The following is a 25,964-nucleotide window of genomic DNA, read 5'->3' on the forward strand; positions in this document are numbered from 1 at the left end:
TCCAGTGTATTCTGTGTTTTCAGGGTTACTGAAGTATAGCATAACCATCATGCTCTGATTCCATAGAGATTTCCAGATCAGGAAATGCTTTATCCTTCCAAATCACTTTAACATCACCATCAATACATATGTGGTAAAAGCAGGTTGTTTTTTGCCAAAAGTTTTCCTAGAAAATCCAGTCACACCCCTGTCCCTGTCCCAGTCTGGCTTTGCTTATGTAAAATGCTACCACCTGGGGAAGCTGGGTGAAGGGTACACAGGATGCCTCGGCGTTATTTTCCCAGTTTCCTTTGAGATTATAATGATTCAAAATAAAAAAGTTAACATTAAAGCAAAAATATTTCTCATGAAAATGAGAGTATAAACATTGTAGCTCAAAATTTAAAAGGACTCTTAGGACTTACAGCTTAGGAGTCCACCTGGCAAATATGACACCCCAGCCAGGGGGCTGTGAGGCCCAGGGAAAGGGGCTTGTCCATGTGTAGGTCTCATTACCAGCCGGCGGGGACAAACGCAAAAGGGGCGTGTCCTCTCTGCTCTCTCCAAGTCCTGGACCAGGACGGCTCGGAATCCGCTTCAGCTAACAAGGAACAAGGTAGGTGGGAGGAAGGCCCCCTAATTTGAAAGCCCAGCGACAGAACACTCTGACCAAATTTATTTCAGTCACTCGGCATTTGAGGCTGACCCACAGCAATGGCAGAAGCCCGCACCTACAGTCCGCCAGGGCTTGGGGCCCTGTGGGGACCCAGGTCTCACGTGGTTTCATCTCTGGGCCGGGACCGCACCAGCGAGTCGGCCTGGCTCTCGGCTCAGGGCGAGCTGGTCCTCAGGGCAGACCTGCTCTTCCCACAGCGCCTGGCCCCGCCGACGGCACGGCAGACTGCTGCTTCTCCGATTGCCTGCGCTCCTTAGCCTCCAAGCACAGCTGATGGGGTCCAACAACAACGCACAGAAGTGCCGGCAGGTGGAAGAACTGTGTTGTTGACGTCGCAACCACGCATGCGGGCCCCCAGCACCCGCCTGTGGCCCATAAAGCCCACATAGAGGAGCGGATTTGGAAGTCGGCCCAGCAGGGCTGCAGGGCCTGGAGGAAGCTCGCCTGGACATTGAAGGGCATCCAAGAGTACTGCGCAAGGGACGCAAACAAGTGAGCAGAGGCCCAGGGTCACACGTCGAAGCTCCCGGGGTGCTGCAGCCAGAGCACCTGCTGCCTGAGTGATTCCGAGCCCCTGTTGCATGTGGCCGCCTCTCTGGGCGCCAGGCCAAGTCCCGAGGCCTCGGTGTCCTCCCCGGAGCAGCGTGAGGGCTCAGGAGCCCAAGGGAGCTTGGAAGCTCTATGAGAGAACTTGCCAGTACTATTCAAGGTCTTTTTACCGTGGTGTCCAGCCAATTCTAGTGGAAATCCTGGCGATTCTGGTAGGTCATTGATGTAGGTCTGGGTCAATGAGGGATATGCTAGGGGTTCCAATGCATCCCGCAGTACCACGCTTCCCTGGATCTGTAGCCAAAGGCACATTACCGCTGAAGTCAAAGAAACTGGGACTTGACCAAGGGCATAAATGTTATTTAATCATCAACCTGCTGAACATTCAAATGAATTTAGCATGCAGGAGGGCACAGGAATGGGGAGCCCACAGGCAAAGCTTGGATTTGGGTTGGCTGCCGTGGTGGCTTTGGTCCCAGAATCAGAAATTTGAGCCGAGGGTGCCGGCAAAGGAAACAAGTTTTTATTGTCATGTGCTATGGATGCCGCCACTCTCCTATTTACCCTTATAGGAGTTCCTTCTGAATTAATATACCTTAAAAATGGCTGCAGCTTCTCAAATCTGAAAGAAGAGTGTATGCTGCTTGCCTCCCTTTTCTTTTTCCTGAACATCTCTCTGAGGCCTTTCAGGGAGACAATTCCATTCAGCAAATATTAGGGGACCTACTGTACGTAAGGCGCGGTGTAAGGGGCTTCTCACATATGAAGAGAGGAGTGAGCTGCCGCCCTCGGGCACTTTGTATTATATAAAAAAATAAAGTGCATGGGAGTACAACATAGGCAGGTGCCATTAAAAAAAGTACATGCGTTAAAGCTGGGTGGTAGGTATAAGGATATCTATAACATTAACCCATAATTTTTTGCATGTTTGAAATATAATTTTAACAAAAGGAAAGGGATCTATGTCTGTATAGGACCATGAGAATGTAGAGAACTGGGAAATTATGCCTGGTTATAAAGACCTGTGATGACTCTGCTCTTTTCTGCAACATTCCCTTCTAACTTTCACTGTAACGTGGCTTCCCTGGAAACCCTCTCATGAAGAGTCGTACTTCTCCCACACCTATTCAGTGATAGCCAGAAAAACGCACATGCTTCTGGGTGCTCAGAAAGTCCCCTATTGTTTGCCCTTAACAGTCTTTGCTGTGAGGTGTACTCCGTCGCCATCGCCTAGCCTTGCCGAGTTTGGTAGCGGGCTCCAAGCTCCCTGCCTCCTCCCCTCAGTCCCCGCCAAGGGAACTGGTGCATGCCCACCGCCCCTCTTTCCCATGGCACAGCTCCAACCCCAGCCACACACGTGTATGGGTTGGACTCCCGCTGGGGGTTTCTTCCTCTCCCTGCGTGAGCCTGTCCAGCAGGGGTGAGACTGGGCGCGAAGCAGGTTTGGGATTCCAGAGGAGGCGAAGACTCCCTTGTGCCTAGACTGGTTCGCGAAGTGTTCGCTATCCAAGGGCTGGCAAGTCTCCAGGAAAGATGGGGGCCGATGAGCTGAGAGTCTTCAGGGCGTGGCGGGGGTTTAACACTGTGGGATCAGGTCGTCGTTCTCGGGGGAGCGTAGGTAGAGAAGCTGAGTGGCCTTGAGTCCACAGTCATTCTAAATCAGACCAAGGTGGCAGGAGGAAAGCCCTGGGAGAGTGCCCTCCTGGGAATCCAAAGATCAGATATTTCTAGAAGGAGAGACTAGAGACTGCTCAGTGCTGCCTGGGGACCTAGTCAGGTAGAAACAGAGGTGATCATTAGACCTGGAGAACTTGAGTTTGTTGGTAATCTTCCAAAGAGTGGGTTTGGAAACCGCTTGGAATTCTTTGCAAGATTTGTTGGACTTGTGCACTATTCCCGGCTACAGACCAGAATAGCAATAAATACTTATTGAGCAGTTACTGCATGGCAAATGCTGTACTGGCCCATTAACCTCATAGCACCCCTCCAAGGTAAGCACCATGTCCCTCTCTTACACATGGCGGCAGCGAGGCACAGATAAATTAAGTGGTTTGCCTGAGGTCACACCGGCTAGTCGGTGCAGAGCTGGGTTGTGAACCGAGGCAGTCCGACCCTAGAGCCCATGCTTTCAATTTCTAGACTGATGCTCACAGAAGATCGTGACAAAAACAAAACAAAACAAAACCTCTAGACTAGAGGACTAGGAGTGCCTACGCAGAAGTAAAAGCTAAAGCTGCAATAATGGTAGAGATCAGTGGGGAGACAGTAAGGAAAAGAGAGACCTACCAACAGCAGAGGTGATGAGCTGATCTCTGCCTGGGAATTAGACCCTTAAAAATACCTACAGATAAGAGCTACGTTTCCTGGACTTCCTGAAAAACTCACACGCCCTTTGAAGAGCAGAAGATTTCATATTCTCCCTGAGTGCTACTTTTTATCCAAGTCGTATGAAGTACTGTGCCTGAGCTCAAAGCAATGGAACCAGGTGCTGCTTTGTTTTCAAACTCTGCCCACTCCCAGATTCTGACGCTGTGTCTGGACACAGACTGACAACACACACAGCAAACTGAGTTGCCAGGCGGGAGGAGAAAGTTGAACAGAATGAGCCATTCAAGGGAGGGTCGATGGGAGACAGAGTGGGGACAGGGCTTCGTAATGAAGCCCAGGAGGTGAGATGTCTCGTCCAAGCAGACAGCGGCCAGCCCTGTTGGACATGGCAGGACAGGGTTCCTTCAGGGACCACCGAGACCGTGTTTGCCTTAGTCATAAAATTAGCGCATATACGGGAGTTTCTAGAAGTGAATATTGTTGTTACAAGCAGAAAACGTGGCGAGGGAACATATTTTCAGTCCCATGATAGATGGTAGAACAACAAGCCTAACCCCCAAGACCCATGTTTCTTGCTCTCCTGGGAGGACTGATCGTTAGCACGGTGCTCACCTTGAGGAAGGAAGGAAAAAGGCTCCATTGGAGCCGGACTCATTTTCAGCTGTCAGTGAAAAATACAGTTCCACACCCGTCTCCACCAAACCTCACGTGCTTAGCTGGCAGTTGTTTTCCAACGTCCTTCCGCTAGCTTTGAAATCCAAACATTTTTCGATCCTTTCTTTTCTGCTGTGCCAGCACTGATCAAGCGAAGGGCGAGACTTTGCACCATCAAGTCTCCACAGTGACCTCCGGTCTGTGCAGAGGGGGAGGGTGCTCAGCTTCCGCAAACACGGACCGGAGAGTACCTTTGACGGGATGTGATAATGACCACGGTGCGTTGATCTTGCCTTAAACTAATAGACAAAAAGAAGCAGCCGACCCTACGCTTGTAAGGGTAGTAACAATATAATAAATCACTTTTCTTTCTGTGTCGGTTTCCAGCCTGGCCCTGATTTCATAGATGAAATCACATGTGTAGAACCAACGGCAATTTAGCTCTGAAGTCCGGGATGGCTGCACAGGAAAGCGCTGAGCCTTTTTATATACGTATTCCCTGATGTGTTAAATCAGCCAGAAAGCCGGAGGGAAGTGCTCCCCTGCCTGAGCAAGGGCAGGAGGGGGCCATCTGAAGGATATGCCAACAGTTTACAGTTGAAAGGCTGGTGGAGGTCTAGGAGTATTAATAATAACTATTACTATCTTTTTATTTTTAACCTCAGATGCAGGGAGTGGAGTAAATTACACTTCGCTAATCCTGGCCCATTTTCATTGTTATGTCTTCAGTCCCTGATCTGGTTTCACATATTTATTTCCCATGTCTATTCCCTCACTGATAACACCCCTCGCCCCCTGCCCCATAGGTAATTATTCTACTATGTTGGGTATGTATTAGTTTATTTGTTTGTGTTCTTACAGGTTTTGTAAACTGGTATTATCAATATGCACAGTGATGCTGTATCATAAATCTTTTTCTTTTTTCACTCAACTTGGTTTTTAAGATTTATCCTAATTTTTAAGATTTGTCCTAACTGATGCAGAATATGCCATGATTCTTACCTTTTCGTTGGGTGCTTATTCTATACGAGGGTTTTTACTCAGTGCTTTCGGTGCATTATCTTACTTGATCTTACCAACAGCCCAGGAGCAGGGTACGAGCAAGGCAGGATCAGGATAGGGGCTTCATCAGGATGATGTACACATGTGCCAATAGCCAGGTAGTATATGCTCAGTGCACTCATGGGCTGCTGCTCTAGCAGCTGCTTCCTGCTTCGTTTCTTGCAGGTCTTTAAATGCTGCTGATTTCAGCTCAACAGATTTTTTTTCTTTCCTCTGACAGTCTTTGGAGTCTCCTAGTGCCCAAAGACAAAGCAGCTCCAGCAAGATATTGAGCATCCGTGTCCATTCTCTTGGAAGAACAATTTTATGGGAGCCCAGCTTGCCTTAGTGCCTGTTGAACATTGTGTGCTCAGCCTGCGTCCAAGCTTCTATGTGCGGATAGAAAATCAGGCAAACTCTGGACTGCAGAGCAGGATTCGCATATTCAGTGTTCGAACCAGCTGTGTAAAGGGACGATGGCCAGGCATGTCAGTTACCACTTTTTCTCAGGTGGGATGGAGGGACGCTGGGATGTGTCACTGAGCCCTGCCCAGCCAAACCTGTACAAGAGACTGGAAGCTCTGACTATGGATCCTAAATCTGTAAAAATTCATCACCTCTTTCTGCAGAATGTGAGCCCCTATATGGATAGAGCTAACACGTTGGCCTTCATGTTTTTATTCCTACACGAATCTGGTAGAATAAATCTGCTCTTTTCCTTTTAAAAATTTTTTGTCAACTATTGCACTTATACTGCTATATCCAGTGTAACTTCCAAGTTATACTCCATAAAAATGTTCCCAAACCCAAATAGGGCGATTTTTTTAGGCATGTGTGAAAAAAGAAAGCTTACTGCAGTGTTGAAATTTTCAGAGAAGTCTTTGATTATGGTTTCTCAGGGCTTATATTTTGTTTCTCAAACCTTCATTTCTGTCTTACTATTCATTTTGGAAGCAGTGTGTTTAACATTTTCAGCAGTTGAGTATCTTTGGAATAGTCTTTGGTTTCTTTCTTGTTCTTGCAAAACAATATATTCAGTATAGCTGATATCATTTTTCTTTCAAATTATTCATTTCTCTAACCCAGGATTGAAAGCACATTTTTACTGACTAATTCTTGCTGACTAGCTTTCACGTCTTGTCATCAGGCTACCTGTCTCTTGTTGCCTTGTAGATCTAATTGGCTCTTCTAATAAAGAGCTTCTAACAGATTTTTTTTTTTTCCTGATAAGTCTTCTCTTTTGATTGCTTGTCAGTAACACACAGTTGATGTTTTGGTTCTTCATAATAATTTACAGAGCACACTGACTACGTTTGCCTTGCTGACAACAACACCCAAGGATGACGCATTAAGATAATGTGTACCCAGCGTCAAGTAGGAAAAATCAGAAGGAAACAGACACCTCTCAGCGTGAGCAATGCCTGATAGTGTCACTGCATCACTAGGCTCCAAAGTTCTTGAAGTGACACAGACGTAGTCTGTGCCCAAGAAGCACAGAGGAGGGATGGAAGATACATGCCCCATGAAGCTTGGGCCACGTTGGGCTGGAGGACTCCTTGGCTGTAGGAACTCAGAGCTGCCCTGTTCAGCCCAGGGGTCAGAGGCGATTTCCTATAAGAGGCAGCCTCTGAGCGGCCAGCTCATGGGGAAACTCTAGGTTGGCCCTTCTGGCTCCACGGGGCTGCTGTTTCCACATCCATTCATTGATGTGGGAGCCGGACCACTTCCTGGGGCCTCTTCTCTGCCGAGTAATCACAATGACGTGGAACCAGGCTTTGAGGAAGGACTGCCACTGTCTCTGCCCAGAGACTGGTTCCCTAGAGGACCCGTGAGCCACTCAGTCCTTCCTGAGAGTTTTCGTAAGGCCTTCTGACTCCAGGGGACCACGGACCTTTCTATCTTTGCCAAGTCTCCCTGTCTCATTCTTTCAGTAAGAGTTGGAGCACCGTGGGCTGGAAAGTCATCCTCTCCTTGCCAGTGAGATGCCAGGCCGGAAGGAGAGAGCAGATGGGAAGTTCCTCTTCCAGTGGTAGTCAGACTCTCTGACAGCCTAGAAGGATTTGACACCCCACCAGTCCAACAGGGCAGGCATACACACCTTCTTTCCTCCCTCCCTCCCTTTCTTCCTCTGGGCTCTACATCTTCAGAGCCTATTCTGATTATGCTGTGATGTCGGTCTCTTCCTCTTTGTTGGAAATGTTTCCATACATGTGGAAACCACTTACCTTTCACTGAATGAAGTAAGAGAGCTAAAAATTGATAATAAAAATGAAAGTATAAATTAGATAATATACTAACAGCAATAAAAAGGTACCCAACTATTAATTCAAAACTGACAGGGAAGGGGAAAAAAAGAAGGAAACAAAACAATAACCCCAATGACCCATTTTTAGAAAAACAGTATCAGAGAAAATAGACATTATTTACACTCGTGTATATTTCTGGGGAATAAAATTTATAGAGAAATCTTATCTCATCCTTTCTGAGTACACAGGGCTGTGAGTAGAATTAAGAGGAGTTTGAAAGAAATGTGAAACCACAGCAGGCTCTGAGCTTACCAGGAATGGTTGCCGGCTTCTCCAAACTATGTTTAGCTCAACTAGGTTGAAGGCTCACCATGAATATATGTAAGGCACAATGGAGACAGACTGAGAAGGAGGGTGAGCAAGCAGTTCACTGGCGGCACACTCAGATGTCTTACTACTCACTCTCCAAAATCATCACCGTCTTAGATGGAAAAGCAATAAAGCCACTCTGTTAAAGAGCAGCTTGGTGCTACAAGAAGTTTAAAATGTACTCCTGATCCATCTCCATCATTCTAAAGCCTCCCCAGTGCGGTATGGCGAAGGATCCCAACCCCAGGAAATGTTAAATCAAGTGTTAATGCAAATGTTAAATCAAAAACAGAAAATACAAAATATTAACACGTATTATGATATGACAGTAATGAAATCAGAACTGGTCACAGGAATAAACCAGCAGACCAGTGGGGCAGACATCAAGCCCAGGAATGGACTAAAATGCACAAAGTAATTTAATCTCAAACAAAGGTAACAGAGTGAGCCAGTGGGTGAAATTGGTCATGCACTAATTGATATTAAAGAAGTGGGTTAGTCACTGGGAAAGAAAGGAAAAGTTTTGGGACATCACTTCTTAAACTGCATACATTGGAGATGGATAAAAGATTTCTGTGCATACTAAATACATTGAAAAAAATTTTTAGACTATCTGCTGGAACCAACCATGCCACTAATCAAATAAAGATGCAGAACTATAAAACACTCAGTTTTGCAAAGCATTTTTATATTAAAAATTTAAATTTTAACAAATTCTGCATTGACTCACTGAAGGAGCATTACTATGGAACTTGGCTTCTGAACTCAGTCTTCCCATTCAAAGTAGGAGCCTCTCATATTGAGAAAATTAGTGGATGAGTCCTCTTGGCTCTGTGAACGCTACTCTTATACTTGCATGACTGGGCCATTGGTTGTTCTTTGCACTGGGGAAGGAAGTAGATCAGAGTTAAAGTTAATTCTGACATTCATTAACACCAAACAAAATTTATAGACTGTACCTGCTTGAAGGCTTTTGTAATTAAATTTGTTTATTGAACCCACAGATGCAGTTTATATTGGGAATTTTTAGCATATCAAATTGATCTTGGCTGAAGCCTAACAAAATAATACCTTTTGTCTACGTTAACTATGTTCCTCCGCAGGCTGATTTTAGTTGCTTTAAAAAATACATCTACACCCATCTAATCCTCACAGCACCCCTCCGAGGCAAGCACTACTGCCATCCTCACTGTTCACAGGAGAAACAGACCCGGAGAGGCCGAGCCACGGGCCCTATTCCCTAGCTAACATGCGGTGGAGGCAGGATTTGAACCTGAGTGTTGACCTCAGGGCCCAGTTTTCTGTTGCTGCATGAAGTGAGTACATGCACTGTCCGTGTTGGCGGAAGTGGGCCCCGAATAGGACCCTGTGTTTTCCAGTAGCCAAAATAGCAAGCGTAATCAGGCCTCACTTGAACAAACAAACAAAACATCCCTGGGCAGAGAAATAAATTTAATGTCAGGACGAACATTCCCTACCAGTGTGTGTTTGTAAATATGGACAGTACAGCCTCACTTGTTTCCTGGTGACCCACGCGTTTGTGCTCTAACTGGGGTGTCCGCCCTGCGGCCTGTGGGCCACATGCGCCCCAGGAGGGCTATGAGTGTGGTCCAGCACAAAATCATGAATTTTCTTAAAACCTTTTATTTGCTTATCATTTTCCATTAGTGTTTGTGTATTTAGTGTGTAGCTTGAGACAACTCTCCTTCCAGTGTGGCCCAGAGGTGCCAAAAAGTTGGACACCCCTGCACGGCTTATAGAATGAGAATGCCTAGAGGTAAGGTGTGGTTTCCAGGCCCTGAGGCTGGGATTGAGTTTTGCTTTGGTTTGCTTTGTTGTTTCCTGTAGACTTTATCCTTTAGAACAGTTTTAGATTTACAGAGAACGTGAGAAGACAGTACAGAATTCTAATATACTCCACACCCAGTGTACATGATTATTAACATCTTACATTATTAGTATGTACACTTGTAACAATGAACCAGTATTGGTGCATTAGTATTAACTGAAGTCCATCCTTCATTCAGATTTTCTCGGTCGTTACCTAATGTCCTTTTTCTGTCCCAGGAACTCAGGGGGCAGCACATTACGTTTGGTTTTCATGTCTGCTTGGCTTCCCTTGGCTGGGACTGAGTTTTAACTGCTTTGTGCAGAGCCTGTGAACGTTAGCGTTGCAGCTCGGTATATCCAAGCGTTTGTACAAGCAGCCTATCACTCTCATGGCTCGTAATGGCATCCCGAGGCCGTAAGCACCGGTGTTTTCTGTGCCACAGCAAGCGCTGCTGCTTTGTCACCTGCCAGATGACAAATTGGGTACACCTGAGCATTTCTCCAAGCAATTCATATCTCACGGAGTTTCTTAAGCAGCAGTCTTACATGCGGAACTTGGCCAATTAAAAGACGTGTTCGCGTTTAAGCCGTTCTGTTCTCCCTATATCTCCAACTTTGATAAGTATGGCTTCACTCAGAAAAATTTAAGGTCACTGTCATTGTTTTTCACCATCCGTTTCCCATCCGTCGGTTCTTTCCCCTTTGCCTCTTTGCCTGTAAATAGGTTTGAGATTCTCCCAGGCCTTAAAAAGCAAAGAAAAATGTTTCTTGTAATCTAGTTCCTGTCTGTTTCCCTTGTTCCATTTATTGCTGGAATTCTGGGAAGCCTGGCCTAGTTAATTATTTCCATTTCTTCCCCAGGCTTTGATTCCTGAGTCCAGGATAATCAGGCCTCCCCTCTCACTGCTTGAAATTTCTTTCTGAGGGTGGCAAGTCCTAAGCACAGCGGCTTTTTCTTGGTTCTCTTCCTTTTTAGACTCTTGGAGCATCTGACTGTTGATCACTCCCTCCTTTCAAGTGTTTATCCCTTGGTTTTTATGACATGAAATGATGGTGGTTTCTGTTCTCTTTCTGACCATGCCACTATCTTTTTTGCTTCTTTTCCTTCTCCCATCGTGCCTATATCCTTGGACAAGATGTCTTAGAGAAGTCCAAGAACCTCTTTATTACATTATTACATCTATGTCAATAAACCTGATCTTTGTCTTAAGCCCCAGCCTCCCATTTCCAAATGTCTTTAAACATTTCCAACTGAGTATCTCTTAATGCATTTAACCTGCTAAATGGCTGCTCTGTAGTCCTGCCCACCAGTCCTGTGTGAGCTTTCTCACTTCCTCTTAGTGCCACCAGGCTTCGCTCAGGAGCCCAGACTTGAAACCTTGAGCTCTTTCACCACAATCTCACTCCTCTCCCATAATCGATCTGCAAATTATTCCTTGACAATATCCTTCTATTTTCTTTCCCTGCTGTTATCATTCATTCATTCATTCATTCATTCATTCATTCAATCATTCAGCAAATCTTTATTGAGTGTTTACTATATGCCAAACGTTCTACCAGCACATTTCTGTTTTGTTTTCCTGTCTCTAGTTCATCCCCTGACAATGAATTCAACAGGGTTGCCAAATGTGTATTCAGAATATTCTATTCTAATTTTGTCACCTCCTTGCTTAGAAACATTTCATGGCTGTCCTTTGCCTATTGCAAAATACGGAGTACTCTGTAGGGCCCTGAGGCTTCCATGGAGTTCCCTAAAGGCACCAAAATATGTGAATGTAATGGAAGAAAGCTCTTCAGCCAGACAGCTCTGCTCCCATTTTATAATAATTTTTTTTATAAAGTTTTTAAAAAGTATCAAAAACGACTATTTAAGCCTGTTATTAAGGCCCTCTTCAATCAAACCCTAAATGGCTTTCCAGTCTAATGTGCTCCTAACTAACTACACACAACCCATTTTTAAACCAAATCAGACGACCAGTTGTCACCGTTGGAAATGAAGTATGCCGCCCCGCCAAGCCTTCCCGCGCACCGTCACCTTTCCCTGGAATGTCCTGCACTCACCTTCCCAGGTCGAATTCTGCATCGAACTTTTCACAGGTAGCTCAGTTTTGAAGAAGAACTTCCCTTTTTCGGAAAGTCTATGAACTTGGTTTCACGAATCTTTTTGGCACTTAACTAAAATACTCACTTGATTTTGTTATTTGTATTCATGCCTTATGCCCTTGCATGCCTTCAGGAGTTTTAGACTCCCTGAAGGCAAAGTTAACACTCTAAATAACTTTTTACCTTCCATAGTAGCTACTATAGTACCTTCCCTATAGAAAGCAATGGATGAACAGATCTGTTTTCCTATGGTCTTGCCCTCAAGGGGTCTGTATGTGTCCCTGCCAAAAAGGAAAAAAAAAAAAAAATCGTACAACACTTTTTGTGTATTTATGTAAAAGAGATCCAGAGAAAAGAAAAAGAGGAACGTGAAAAGGAGGGGCAAATAAGAAAATCAGAATCATACGTACAAAAAGCATATTTTCTTACTTAGTACTATCCAGTAAAGTAGGAAAGGTGGAGATAATCCTTCTTTCCTTCCCATTCAGTTAACTGTTTTTGCACCTTTGTTTCACATTCACATAGGAAACATTTAACTCAGTAAGGCTTTCAGTACCCCTGCAGGTAAGAAGGGCTGCTGTGTTCATTAAATAGCTGGGGAAACTCAGATCATCAGTGACTTAAACAGGGACACATAACAAAGAAATAGAGCATAAATTACCAGGTGCTTGTTACAGGATTCTGATTTCCAGCCTGTGACTCTTCACATTAGACACTCTCCTCAGAATTATGACCTTTTCTTGTGCATAGGAACATCATATCTGTTTCCCACCATCCTTAAGGTTCTAAGAGTCCATTTACTTCCCCTTTTTACATTCAATAACATCAACAGTCAGTGTTCTTTGAGCACTTACTGAGTATATGTCATTATGTACACACACAGCTCCCACTCTAACACAGAAAATCCACAGGGCCATATTCTCAACAGATTCCACCAAGAACCCAGCTGTGGCAGGTGGCATGAATAGTGAAACACCGCTGTGCCAATCTCGAGTATGCAAGAGATGCAAAAGACTGTTTCATTACTTTTTGCTCGCTTACCTATTTTGCTTAAGGAAGAGTGGGCTATTGCACTTTGCATCCATGTTGCACCCATGTAATGTGGGATTGAGAGCATCACTTGGCTTTTTCCAAGCAGAACGTATAGCTGATAACAAGTTGTTGCAGAGAAAATGAAGATTTTTCTGAAATCGGTTCTGCATGGGAACAGCTGACCCGTTCCCATTGTTGAAATGAGGCTCTTTTGCTCTTGGTTGATTCTGAGTAATAGCTTCGCTTCTGTAGAAAGGAGATTTTATTTGAAGTCCATTCAGAGATTTGGTTCAACACACTGGACTACAGGTCTCAGAAAATCTCTTTGGAAACTTCCAATAAAAGACCTTCCCATCTATCATTGCTGGAGCACTTCACCCTTCACCGGCATGGATACAGATAGTGCTGTTGTTCACTGCATTCTGTGTTTGCCCTTATGACCTGCTTTTTCAACTTGGAATACAAATAGAATAAAATCTCTTTTATTTTTCCAATCAATTGCTTGAATTCCCACTTTCCCCCTCAGCAGGAAGTCCAATATCATCTTGAAAACTTCCTTTTCTCAATCCAGGAACTTAATTTGGTCTGTAAGGCATCGGTCTTGTTTATAAATATCATGGAGAGAAAGAACTGGAGCCATTGTCACCTGCATAATGTCACTTTTGAAAACTGGTCCCTCGTAGATCTGCGCACACAATAGCGGTACTCTTGGCAGTCCAGATATCTGCTCAGGTTGCAGTTGGACCGTATGTTTAGCTTACAACATGCAGCAGGCAAGATATCAAAATATTTCAATATTTGTACAGTGTGGGCATTAAATCACCAGCCATACACAACTGATAGAGCCGTAGAGAATACCAGCTGATTGTTAGTCCTGGGTAACAGTCCTTTTTAGTTCCTATACCCATGGTCAGCCCTGTGCTCCCAAAGACCCTCGACTGTGCTGCAGTGTCTGAAAATAGAGGAGCTCCCAGACCAAACCATGTGCGTAATCGGAACCAGCCCATCTCCAGAGCTGTCAGGAGAGCTGGATTGCTGTTCCTGACACTCTCCTCCTTCAAGATATTTTATTTCAGAGATATTTTTTATTTCTGTCAACTTTACCGGGAGTCTTTACAATCTAGGGAGCAGAGTTGGAGTTTCTTGACTTCTAGAGGACCCCCTGTATCAATTTCCTAGGGTTACCAGAGTGAAATACCACAAATTTAGGCGGCTTAATACAACTGGCATGTATTGTCACACAGTTCTGGGGGCTAGAAGTTCAAACTCAAGGTGTTGGCAGAGCCATGCTGCCCCCGAAATCTGTAGAGGAGAATTCTTCCTTGACTCTCCCTAGCTTCTGGTGGTTTGCCAGCAATCCTTAGAATTCCTTGGCTTGCAGCGCTTCAATCTCTGCCTCCATCATCTCACGGTGTTCTCCCCTGGTATGTCTGTCTTTGTGTCTCCCCTCCACTTCATTTAAAGATACCAGTTATAGTGGATTAAGGGCCTGCCCTACCCCAGTATGACTTCATTGTAACTAATTACATCTGCAATGACCCTGTTTCCAAATAAGGTCACATTCTGAGGAACTGGGAGTGAGGATTTCAACATGTATTTTGGGAGGGCACGCTTCAACTCATAACAGTGCCTGCACTTTTTTTACAAATAAGTATACTTCCCCTTTCCCAAAATTCTGTAGAGCTAGAAGCAACTCATATCAAGAGACAAAATACCACGCTATATAACCTTAACCTAGGATAGTAGGTCCCGGCTGGCCTGCATTTTTGTAAGCTACAGAACTACCAGCAAACTCCTTATTGAGACAAAGAAGATTTTCTCCAAAGACATTTTCTGTTATCACCTGTAAAGGGAATTTCTCTTGGGGAAAAAACAAACAAATAAGCAAGTACACTTTACCCTACTACATATCCTATTAGACTTTGTCGATCAAAGAAATGATCTACATAAAGGCAAAGATATTATCAAATGGGAGCTTTTTTTATGCTCCTCTGCCCTGATAGAAGCGAAGAAAATTAAGCGAAGTGGCTGTCCAGGTCACTCAAATGATAAGTGACAGAAGTGAGATTAAGAATCTTCACATCTTCGGCTCCCGCCTCGGAGGAGGAGATGGACAAATGCGAGCAGGTGCTGGCTGCTGAGCCGGAGGCAAAGGAGCCCTTCGTTCACCTGCCCGAGGGTGCCTTTCTGTTGGATGAATTTAAGCACAAGTACTCCATTGAGGACACACTCTCCCTGGTGCTGCCATACTTTTGGGAGCACTCTGATAAGGACGGCTGGTCCCTGTGGTACTCCAGGTGCCACTTCCCTGAAGAGCTCACCCAGACCTTCGTAAGTTGCAACCTCATCACTGGAATGTTCCAGCAATGGGACAAGCCGAGGAAGAATGTCTTTGCTAGTGCCCTCCTCTTTGGAACCAACACTAGCATCTCTATGTCTGGAGTCTGGGTCTTCCGAGGCCAGGATCTTGCCTTTCCGCTGAGTCCAGATTGGCAGGTGGACTACGAGCCATATACATGGATCCTGGCAGCAAGGAGATCCATACTGCGAGGACTTTTGCTTGGGGAATGGGAGCGGGTGCTTCCAGCATGTGGGCAAAGCCTTCAAAACCAGGGCAAGATCTTAAAGTGAACATTTTTGGCCATTGCTAGCTGCCTGCACCTGTCCTTCAGGCAGAGGGAGGTCATTAAAGGAAACTGAACACTAGGGGAAACGGAAAAGGATATTCGCATCTTCATAACTCTGACCACAAGACCGATCTGAATTCCATCCATCTTTCAAGACCCCGCTGCAAGTCTCTCAACTTTGAAGACGATGTTTTATGCCTCTCACTGATGGGCCATTGATCTAGGAAAGTGAGGTTAGAATGAGATCCTAAAAGGCTTGAATGAGAGCTGGAGGAGTTTAGATCTTATTCAGCAGGCAGTGAAGTCTTTTTTAAAAACAAGAATGACATGACGAGGGTCGGACTTTCGGAAGGCTGATCTGTAAGGTATAATCAAGTGTAACAGAGGAGAATCAGGGACCCCTTGGAAAACCAGCAGGGAAGTTCAGGAAAGAGGAAACACAGAACGAGATAAGGACATAGGACTGCGCCTTTAGAAGGTAATGCCTCTTTAAGGAAAGGGTACAAACAAGGGCTGATGTGGGAGGGAAGGTGGCTTCAACATTGGAGCTACAGAGCGTGATGTCCTGGTTAGGTGTCCCAAAGGAGATGGCTCACTGAAAGTCTGCCTTTTTAATTATATGGAAATCAATCCTCAGAAGGGCTCCCCAGAATGGTCAACTTCTTGGTAAAGGTCTACACTTGATTGTAATGAGAATATTTAAAGTCAGAGTTAAAATCCACCTTAACACCTCATCATGAATTATGATATTGTTACCGAACAAATGGACCCATAGTGGGTGGTGGGTGGGGTGTGCCCAGATGCTATTACCGAAACGACACCCCCTTCCCCGGGGTCCCTTAGTTGTGGGTCCTTTGACTGCCGCCCTTGGAATTATGGCTCTGAATGGCAAAGTTTGGTGAAAAGAAAAGGAACTATTTATTCAAAAGTTATTCAGGTTTGACTAATGGCTAAATGTCACCCTTAAACCTCAAAATCCCTTTAAAACAATCATCAGCACACACACCATCCTGCCTTCCCTGCCTTTGCCCAGTTAGGCCAGTCAGGGGTACCGTCCTTCAGATGAAAAAGAACAGAAGTCCGGGGCTTGGCTAAGCAGGCCTCTCACGGTTCTCAGCACCATCCACCGCATCGCCGTGATCTCCAGCTCTTAATCCATAACCATGTGGCACCTTCTCCTGGCCCACTAGCAAGAGTCCTTTCTCCCCTCTTCCCGCGTGGTCTTCACAGTTTCCCAGAGACTGTCCCTTGTTCACTCCTGCAGGCCCCTGTCTCTCCTCCTCCTCCCCAGTTACAGTCTGCATTAAGTCTTTTAAACCTTCCTGATTAGCTTTGGTGATATGCCAAATAACCCTCTTTGCATATGAGGAATGAAGCTATCCTGTTATTGACAGGCAAAGTAAGTCTCAGTGGCCTAGTTCAAGGCTCCCATCCCCCATGGTGGTCTGCCCTGGCATGGGAAGAATATATTTTTCTTGGACACCCCAATCTCTGGACCCCTTTACAAATATCCTTTGGGGGGCCCTGGCTGTGCACCGTTACAATATCTTTAATGTTTTTTTTAATTTTTAAAAATTGATATTAGAGAGAGAAAAAGATTCATTTATTGTTCCACTTATTCATGCACTCATTAGTTGACTTCTGTATGCTCCCTGACCAGAGATCAAACCTGCAACCTTGGCATATCAGGATGACGCTCCGACCAACTGAGAGCCACCAGGCCAGAGATAGTGTATTTTATTTTTAAAATTGTATTCTACAATTTTAGTTTATAGTTTGACTGCAGTGAGATTGTGCTCGTATAAAAGAACTTTTAATGTTTACAAGGGATGATGGGTAATTAATGTTTATTAGATTTTTACTATATGTCACCATCAATAAAACATAAAATGGAAAAAAAAGAAAAGAAAGTGTATGCCTTTTAAATAAGGGGATAGAAATTTTAAGTTTGGTCTTTCTTGAGGATGCGAACCCTGCAGCGCATGTCCTGGTGGCACATGCACCCTTGTCAGTGTGCCGGGGTCTCTTCATTCATGGAGTAGCAGTTCACCAAGTGCCAAGTGCCATGCCCTGTTTTAGGAGCTACAGATGTGCAAACAAGTGCTACCATCCTAGTCCTCAGAGTTAAATAGACAATCTCATGGCATAAGGGCTATGGCAGAGATCATCAGAGGGAGCTATGGAGATGGCTAGAAGACGGTAGGACAAGGGTGTCAAGAGACACTTCCAGGGAGGTGGTACTGCTCTGAGTTATAAAGGAGGACTCACAGATGTGTTGGAGGGCAAGGTTCTCGCACTGAGGTTCTAGTGAGAGCAAAAGCAGAGGGGAAGAGGATATGAATCCCTGGGAAGCTGCCAACGGGCCCGTAAGGTACAGCCCAGGGGATGGTGTGGGGGTGGAAAGGCCCAAGATGAAGACTGTGGACCAAGACAAGAACAAAATATCCCTCCAGTCAGAGTGAAGAGGCGGGAGACTAGGAGGGAAGAGAGGGGATTCAAAATAGGGTTTCAGTCTTCAAGAACATGTTTTCATGCTATAGGAACCATCAAAGGCCATTCACCTCCAGGTACGTCAATTTAGACATAAGGAAATACAGCCCAGAAAGCTGAGATGGTTCTCTCAAGGCCACACAGACAAGCTAGGACCAAGGCTCTGAGATCACTGTCCCAGCTCCCATATCCTCAGAGAAGAAAACTAAGACTCGGAAACCAAGTTGCCGAGTCTGTTAGCAGCAATGTCAGGGCTTTGGACTCTCAGGCCAGTGCTCCTTCCTCCACCCCATGGACCATGGCTACAGACTCACTGTGTCCCTCCCAATTCATATGTTGAAACCTAATCTCCAATGTGATGATATTTGGAGGTGGGACATTTGGGAGGTGATTAGATCATGGATGGATTGGTACCCTTAAAAAGGGGGCTCCAGCCCTGGCTGGTGTGGCTCAGTGCATTGAGTACCAGCCTGCAAACTGAAATGTCTCTGGTATGATTCCCAGTCAGGGAACATGCCTTGGTGGTGGGCCAGGCCCCCAGTTGGGGGCATGCGAGAGGGAACGGATGGATGTATTTCTCAAACATGGATGTTTCTCTCCTCCTCTTTCTCTCCCCCTTCCCCTCTCTCTGAAAATAAATAAAATCTTTTCAAAAAATTTAAAAAAGGGTCTCCAGAGAGCTCCCTCACCCCTTCTGCCATGTTAAGACTCAATGAGTGAGAAAACAGTTGTCTATGAGCCAGGAAGTAGGCTCTCATGAGATACCCTGGTCTTAGGCATCTTTGCTTCTAGAATTGTGAGAAATGCATTTCTGTTGTTTATCAGGCATCTATCTAGTCCATGGTACTCGTGTTCTAGCAGCCCAGGTGGACTCATGCAATCTCAGAGGGGAAGCAGCTCTGAGAAACCACAAGAACAATGCCGCTGTCATGCCTGAGACAGGACGGCGAGGAGGCCAGGGCAAAGGTGCTGAGAAATGAAGACTCTGACAAACTCCAAGCCCAGAGCGAGGGAAACATGATGAACAGGGATGCTGGAAACCCTCCAGCATAACAGAGAGGAAAACCAGGAACCAGGATCTGGAATCCGCCGGGAAGATGAGAAAGGGGGCCAGAGGTAGAGGAGAGTGGAGAGTGGAGGAGCAGTGGTCAGTGTGGAATGGGTAGAAGGAGAGTCTGGGAACAACTTCCAGCCCCAAAGATATGGGAGGGTGTTAAGTTTCTGTAAAACTCATTTTCTGAGGACTTGAACCAAGGTAACCTGGGTTCACATCCCATTTCTGCCATTAGCAACTTAGTAAATTAGGAGAAATTACTTAACCTTACTAAACTGACCTTTGCTCATTATAGAGATTCTACAATGAAAGTAATAATCAAGATACGAGTGTTTGCAGAGCGTCCAGAGTGTTCCTCTTCAAACATAAATCACATCCTGTCATTGCTCTGATCAAACCCGATCAGTAGCTTCTCCATTCAGAGTAAAAACTGGTCTTTACAATGGCCTGAGACCCAGTCTACCTGGTCTTTGACTCCGCCTGCTGTTCCCGGCTCCCCCCTCCCTCACCTGCTCGAGTCACACTCAGGTCTCGTGATGTTCCTTGGGTACCTCGGGCACACTCTTTGCCTGGGGACCCCCCCTCCAACCCTGACTCAGACAACTTCATTCATGCCCTCCTCCCCATATTCATCGGTCAAATGTCTCAGTGGAGCCTTCACTCTCTCCATTATTTAAAACAGTGCTTTCTATCTCTCTTCTCCACTGTTCCAATTATCACTGCTGTGTAACAAATCTATCGCCAAACTTAGTGGGTGAACATATCATCGAACATTTTATTTCTCCTAGTCTCTGAGGGCCATGAATCTTGGAGGGGCTCAGCCGGGGTGCCCTGGCTTCTGGATCTCTCATGTGGTTGTACTCAGGTGGCTAGAACTGAAACAATGCAGGGACTGGCTGCCTCTCTCTCTCTCTCTCCCTCTTTCTTTACAGGAGTCTGGGGCCCCTCCATGTGGCCTCTTCTTGTGGTCTGAATGATCTTGCCGCAGTGTGGTGGCCTCAGGGCAGTGGGCTGCTTATAAGGTGGCTGAGGTTTCATAGGTGAACGAATATTCCAGCAAATAAGGTGGGACCTGCATTATTTCCAATGACCTAGCTTTGGAATTCATATAGCCTCGCTGTCTGTATACTCTGTTGGTTGAAAACTCCCCAAACACCACCCAGTTTCAAGGCGGAGGAAACAAAGAAACCCATCTCTTCATTGGAGGAGAGTCAAAGTGACATTGTAAGAAGAGCCTATGGGATGGGAGACGCTGTTGCCACCGCCTGTAGGAACAACTCAGTCTGCGACACCTTCACTTTCTCCTTCCCCCCTCACTTGTAATTGACCTATTCGTTTTTCTCTGTTGCCTGTCTTCCTGCACTAAAATATCGGCCTGTTTTGTTCACTGTTGTATTATTCAATAAGTGCTTGTTGAATGAATGAATTGTGTCTATTAATCCTAACTGTGGATCTCTAAGTTAAATATTAATGTATAACCATTTAACAGATGAGAAGAATGAGGTGAAGGAAAGATCTGGTAACTCCTGCAGGCTCACTCGGCTACGCAGTGGAGGAGCTGGGTTTAAATGCTCGCCTTGCTCTGACACTGTTTCAGGCTGCTCGTCACACAGCTACGCCTCTTTGGACTCCCCTCCACCTCCACCCCACACTGCCGCGATCCGGTAGCAGACCAAAATTCGATTTTTCCCCAGTCGGTTGCACTCAAGTTGAGAGCAAAGCAATTGCACTTTAAATTGCCTTATAGCAGATATTTCAGAGCATGTTCAGGGGCAACAGGCACATTTTGCATTCAGATCTTATTTCTGGTTTGCTGCGAACAGGCAATTAAATGAAAGGTTAGGCAGCTTTTTAAACAGCCAAGTCAAACTTTAGGCTTATTTTTGCCTTGCTGTCTTTATAGGCATTTTATCAATATTTATCACTATTCCCCTTAGGGAGCCCTCGGAGCTGCGATATTTGACATAATAAAGCCTCTCCGTTGGCTTTTTAAAAGGTTCACGGTGAAACTGCACCATTGACATTCACAGTTCCTCGTTTATGAGGCCGGCCCCTTATTTCCATATTCCTCACTATTCCTCCAATGAAGATTTCACATAATAGTGTTTGAAAGCTGAAGACTTCAAAGCAAATTCTTTACCATTTTTATCTTGAAAAATATTCAATATTTGTATAATTAAAGTGAACCCTTCCTAGAGAAAATGACAACTCAAATAATCTTAAATGTACCTCCAAGAAAGAAACTGTCAAAATGACATTTAGCTGTCCAGTCACATTCTCCAAGGCCTTTGCATCGCCTCCTGATTTCTTGTAACCTTTGAAGGTTACGCCATGGCTGACTTACATCACTTTGTAGATGATCACGGCCTCCTTTCTGTGTGAGTTCTGAGGGTGAGGGGCTCGGTTTTGGCTTTCTCTCTAGATTTTGTCTCTGGTTATTACCAAGAATTTAAAACAAAGGAAATGCCCAGACAAGATCTTCCTTGACCCTGGTTTTCCTACTAGCTACTATCCTATTTATCTCTCTCTCCCTCTCTTGCACTAAAGATTTTTAGCAAATTTGTGTACCCTCTGTCTCCATTTCCTCACTTCCATTTGCCAATGACCTCTAACCTCATTGGTAAATTAGAGGGACTTTTTCAAGTTCTCTTTTTCATTGACTGCCCCTTGTCTATCTTCCCAGGTAGACTTCATGCCTCTCACTTTGTACTCTACCTAGTGTTTACACATCTCCTTATCTAGGATGCCTTCAGAGTAGCTGGACAGTTAGCATGATAATTCATGCACTTGCACACGGGGCTTGCTAAGACTTTGCTGGAGGAGAGAGGGAGACTGGAAGTCCATCAGGCCAGGGCTAGGGACACTGACCCAGCCCCAGGTCAGGGCTCCTCACAGCTTAACACTTGGCGTTCAAAAGGGTTTGGACGCTAACCCTTACTTGCCGAGAAAAGTAAACACAGTAGCTTTCTTTAAATTGCTCACTGGGGAAGTAGAGAGACAGAAAAGAGAACAGACAAGTACCAGAAAATATATAGAAAAGCACAATTAAGCAATGGTGTTCATATCAATGGCCATGGAGATAAATGTCATTGACTTGAATCCATTGCTCTTCCAAAGGTTCGATATGGGGCCTACGAGGTGTTATATTGGAGAAGCATGAATTGCTTTTTGCAATTAAGCACATGAATAATTAAATAAAATGCATGTGTATCTTTATAAATAACCATTAAGGACTACTAGAAAACCTGGGAACTCTTAAAATCTTGCTCTGCTCACTTCCTCTACAATCTTTTATTTTGCACATTTCTTTATTGACACAAACAGCACTGTGTTCTTTATTCTTTAGTCTGTTTAAACCTCACATCCTCCCATCATCTCGTAAATACCTATTCCCATCCATCAATTTTCCCACACAGAATAAAATAAAAGTGGCAGAATGTCTAACTACAAAAAGTACATTTTTTGACAGGCAGTATTCAGAAGTAAAGGAAATAGTCAAGACAAATATGATAAACCAAAAGTATCTAATAATTTGACAGTATAACAACTTCCAATTATTCTTTTAAAAAAATTGAAGACCTTAGGAGATATGTCTGAAAGGGAAGACATAAAAACTGTAATAAACTGTTTAGAAAATAACAAGAACAGTAAATTTTTACACGTATAAGATGCAGCCAAAGCTGTGTTTATTGTCAAATTCATAATCTTGCCTAAATGCATATCATTACTGAAAGCATAGGTTTTTGGATTAGTTAGATCTGGATTCAAATCCTAATGATAGAATATGGAAGGCTTGCCGTGAGGAATAAACTTAATAAAAAGTGTCCAGAATAGCATCTGGTGCGAAACGGGTACTTGACAATAGTAGCTGCTGTTGAAGTATTTAAGAGTTATAGGTTTGTATTACAGCGATGTAATACAATTTTAAAGGTACATTTATATAGTTTCCATGATTCAAGAGCTTTGAAGTTATCTAAATGTGTCATCCCTGTCTTCATCTTTGCGCATTTATTGAGACTGGATGTCCATGCTTCCGGCAGTCTTTAATTCAGCCCTCACAGATTTTATATCATTGGTTGTGGGACAACCGCGTTTTTTGCTAAGATCATATTCTTGCTTTTCTTTTTGGGATCTTCCTCCACAGGAACAGTTTGTACATGCCAAAACTAAGCATCAGATCTGTCTTGCAACAGTTACTGATGCTTAAAAAGGATTTTAACTTGAGAAAGGGTCCATTTGGGTTATTTCAATTCTAAGAACTACTTTGTTCTGTTTTTCTGGTTTCTGGGAGAAGAGGAGATGTGAATTCCATTAGCACCTTCGTGTTTTTCTTTATCCTTCATTTCAATAAGGGAGATGCTTGGTATGCATAGTGGTGTCAGGTTACATCAAAAGAGGGGGAAACAGTCCCTTGGTTTTTAATTTTCTACCAAAAAGAGAAGGCCCCCATTTTGTTTTGCTCTAATTAGTATGAGAGTGAGTACTGTGACTTTGAGAGCAGGCAGATGCTTTGAAGGCCGTGTGACACAAGTCTTCATTAATCTCCGGGCAGGATTTTTGCTTCTGTGTTGAGGACAAAGGTACCGACTTGGGAAGATGTGCGGTCACAGAGCCCTAACGAACCTCAGCCCGATTCTATAAAGAACAAGTCAAGATGGGAACGCAACAGCATTCTTACGGTCTCCCACTGACTTCTACATCAGAAATATAAAGTTGATTATTTTCATTGGAACATAGAAATGTAAAAAATTAAAATTGTTAACACGCTTAATGATAAAGCTGTGCACTGTGAAGGTGTTGGGATCAGCTTGAGTTTTACCAGCCCCACTTTGGGAAGAAGGCAGGAGGCAGTCCTGCACAATGTTCACCCGCACGCCAAATCCTTGCTTTTCTAATGGGGAAACATGCCCAGAGTGGAAAACTAGGGATTAAACAATGAATTAGTGCCCGGGTCCTTTTATTGAGCACTGAGATCTTGACTCAGTCATAAAGTTGTGTGATAAAAGGAGCTTCCCTCAGCCGCTGGTCCTGTGTGTCCTACACGCACACCCAGAAGGGATGTCCCCTGCCCTGCCGAGAGAATAAAGCCTTGAGGGTTCTGAGTGACATTCTGTGGCTCATGTCCCAGCAGCACCAGCATGTCTGAGTTTTAGGGAGGCCACCGAGGGCCTGTATCTCTCAGGGCTTAGTCCATCTAATTCTGGTGAGCTCAACATCTACTTTGTTTAAGGCACTGAGGAAGGTTCAGAGATGAATGATACTGAGATGCCACCATATTCTATGAACCATCCCTTTGGGGAAAATGTTAAATGTGGGTAAGCTCCAGGGCTTCCTTTAGGCTAGAAGTCACCAACTCAAATGCCTGCGGAGGCCCTGCTGACAACATAAATGAGCGATTTTGGCTGGATATAAAACAATTATGGGAGGGGATGGGGAGGGGGTGTGGACAGCTTCCAGCTGGAGAGTGCGTGTCTGTTTCAGAGGGGCAGCTGCTCCTCATTTCCAGGCAATTGCGTTCCCATGGAGACATGCAGGCCGAGCAGGGCCAATACTTGACAATTTCTCAGGAAAAGCCAGAAATCTCAACTTTTGGGTAAAATCTCTCAGACTTCCAAAAGGACCGTGCAGGCCAAACGTGCGCAGCTCAGCTTGCAGGCTCTCCCTCAGTCACGTGAGCACAGTCACGCAGAGCGGTGCTCCCGGCCCTCCATCATCCTTTTTTATTTCATCCCACACCTTCCCCTTCCTGCCTCCCTTTAACCTTTCTCCTCCCGCCGGCCCCCTCCGGGCCAGGCCTGGGTTCAGTGAACGTTCAGCAGAGGAGCACTGAGCATGTCATTGGGGGGTGCCGTATATCAACAGCCTCGATATGCATCTCTCTCGTGGTAAGCACCTCACTGTAGATTTTTAATGTTCAAAAAGGCAATATTTATGATTTGCTTCTTCCAGGAAAGAGCTATATCAGTTTTGGTAAACACTTCAAGGCTGAGACACATTAAGAGAGTTGTGCGGTGATGCACAATAAAGAATTCCATTTTGAAGTGAGTCTAAAAAGCATCAAATGTCACATGAAAGTCACTGCCTGAAGGGCTACATTAGTATTAAAACTGGGTTAAAAAATTCTGAAGGGGCTGATGGGCAAGCCATTAAAAGACCTGCATATGGTCTCTCTCGCTGTCTTTCTGTCTCTCTTCCTCCCTCCCTCTCTTAAAGAGATAATGTGACTATCGGAACATTATATACAGACAGACAGTAGCCAGTTGTCTTTAAAACATCGCCTATTATACAGGCATCAGAAGCTGAAGGTTAAGAATATCAGCTCTGGGAGCGCATTAGGAGTCAGGGAGAGACGGATAACGGGAGGAATAGATACAGTCAGAAAAAGAGAACGCTCGGGTTACCCATAAGTAGAGACCAGAACGATAGTGTTACATGTACTGTGGTAAGAGCTGACTTTGGGCTAAAAAGTGGAAGGTAAATGAAATCAACAGGGGATGATGGAGAGTAGGTGTGAAAGGGTCAGGGCTTATAATATAGGTCTCTGTAAACATAGGCAGTGTTATGCTGAACGGTGGTTAAGACTGGTTCTCCTGGGGTGAGGGGCAGCCTTGGTTTGTAGCATTTGCTCATTTTCATGGTGCGAACACTCCCACCAGGACTGGTTTCAAGCTATCAGTGTGAAGTTACTGAAAGAAGAGCTGGGAAGAGATGTGCGCAGTTGGTCCCCAGCAAGGTACAAGGTCAGGAAGGTGAAATCAATAAGGTCAAGGAAAACTCAAGAGCTTGAGGTGCCTCAGGCCTGAGAGATGATGCAGTCTCAGAAGTGGCTGGAGTAGAATGGCCTCCGAGGTCACGAAAACGGAGATCACATAGGACCTCACGGCTGTGAGCGTGACGGTGGAGGAAGGGGTGGAGCACAGAGTTTATGATCCAGGTCCGGAAGCTGTCAAAGGAAGTGTGACCGTGTGCCAGAGGTCAGCGGAGGG

General features: G+C 44.9%; 1 protein-coding gene across 1 annotated transcript; it reads left to right on the plus strand.

The window, feature by feature from the left end:
- Window positions 1-11,672: 11,672 nt before the first annotated feature.
- LOC129077048 (elongation factor 1-gamma-like) lies at window positions 11,673-15,438 on the plus strand. Its single transcript, XM_054581228.1, has 2 exons — window positions 11,673-11,769; window positions 14,861-15,438. The coding sequence occupies exons 1-2, from the start codon at window positions 11,673-11,675 to the stop codon at window positions 15,436-15,438; spliced, it is 675 nt and encodes a 224-aa protein (XP_054437203.1).
- The last annotated feature ends 10,526 nt before the right edge of the window (window positions 15,439-25,964 follow it).

Source organism: Pteronotus mesoamericanus, unplaced genomic scaffold (genome assembly GCF_021234165.1).
Source record: "Pteronotus mesoamericanus isolate MK-2021 breed Mesoamerican mustached bat unplaced genomic scaffold, CSHL_Meso_final contig_657, whole genome shotgun sequence".
In the NCBI taxonomy this organism is placed as follows: Eukaryota; Metazoa; Chordata; class Mammalia; order Chiroptera; family Mormoopidae; genus Pteronotus; species Pteronotus mesoamericanus.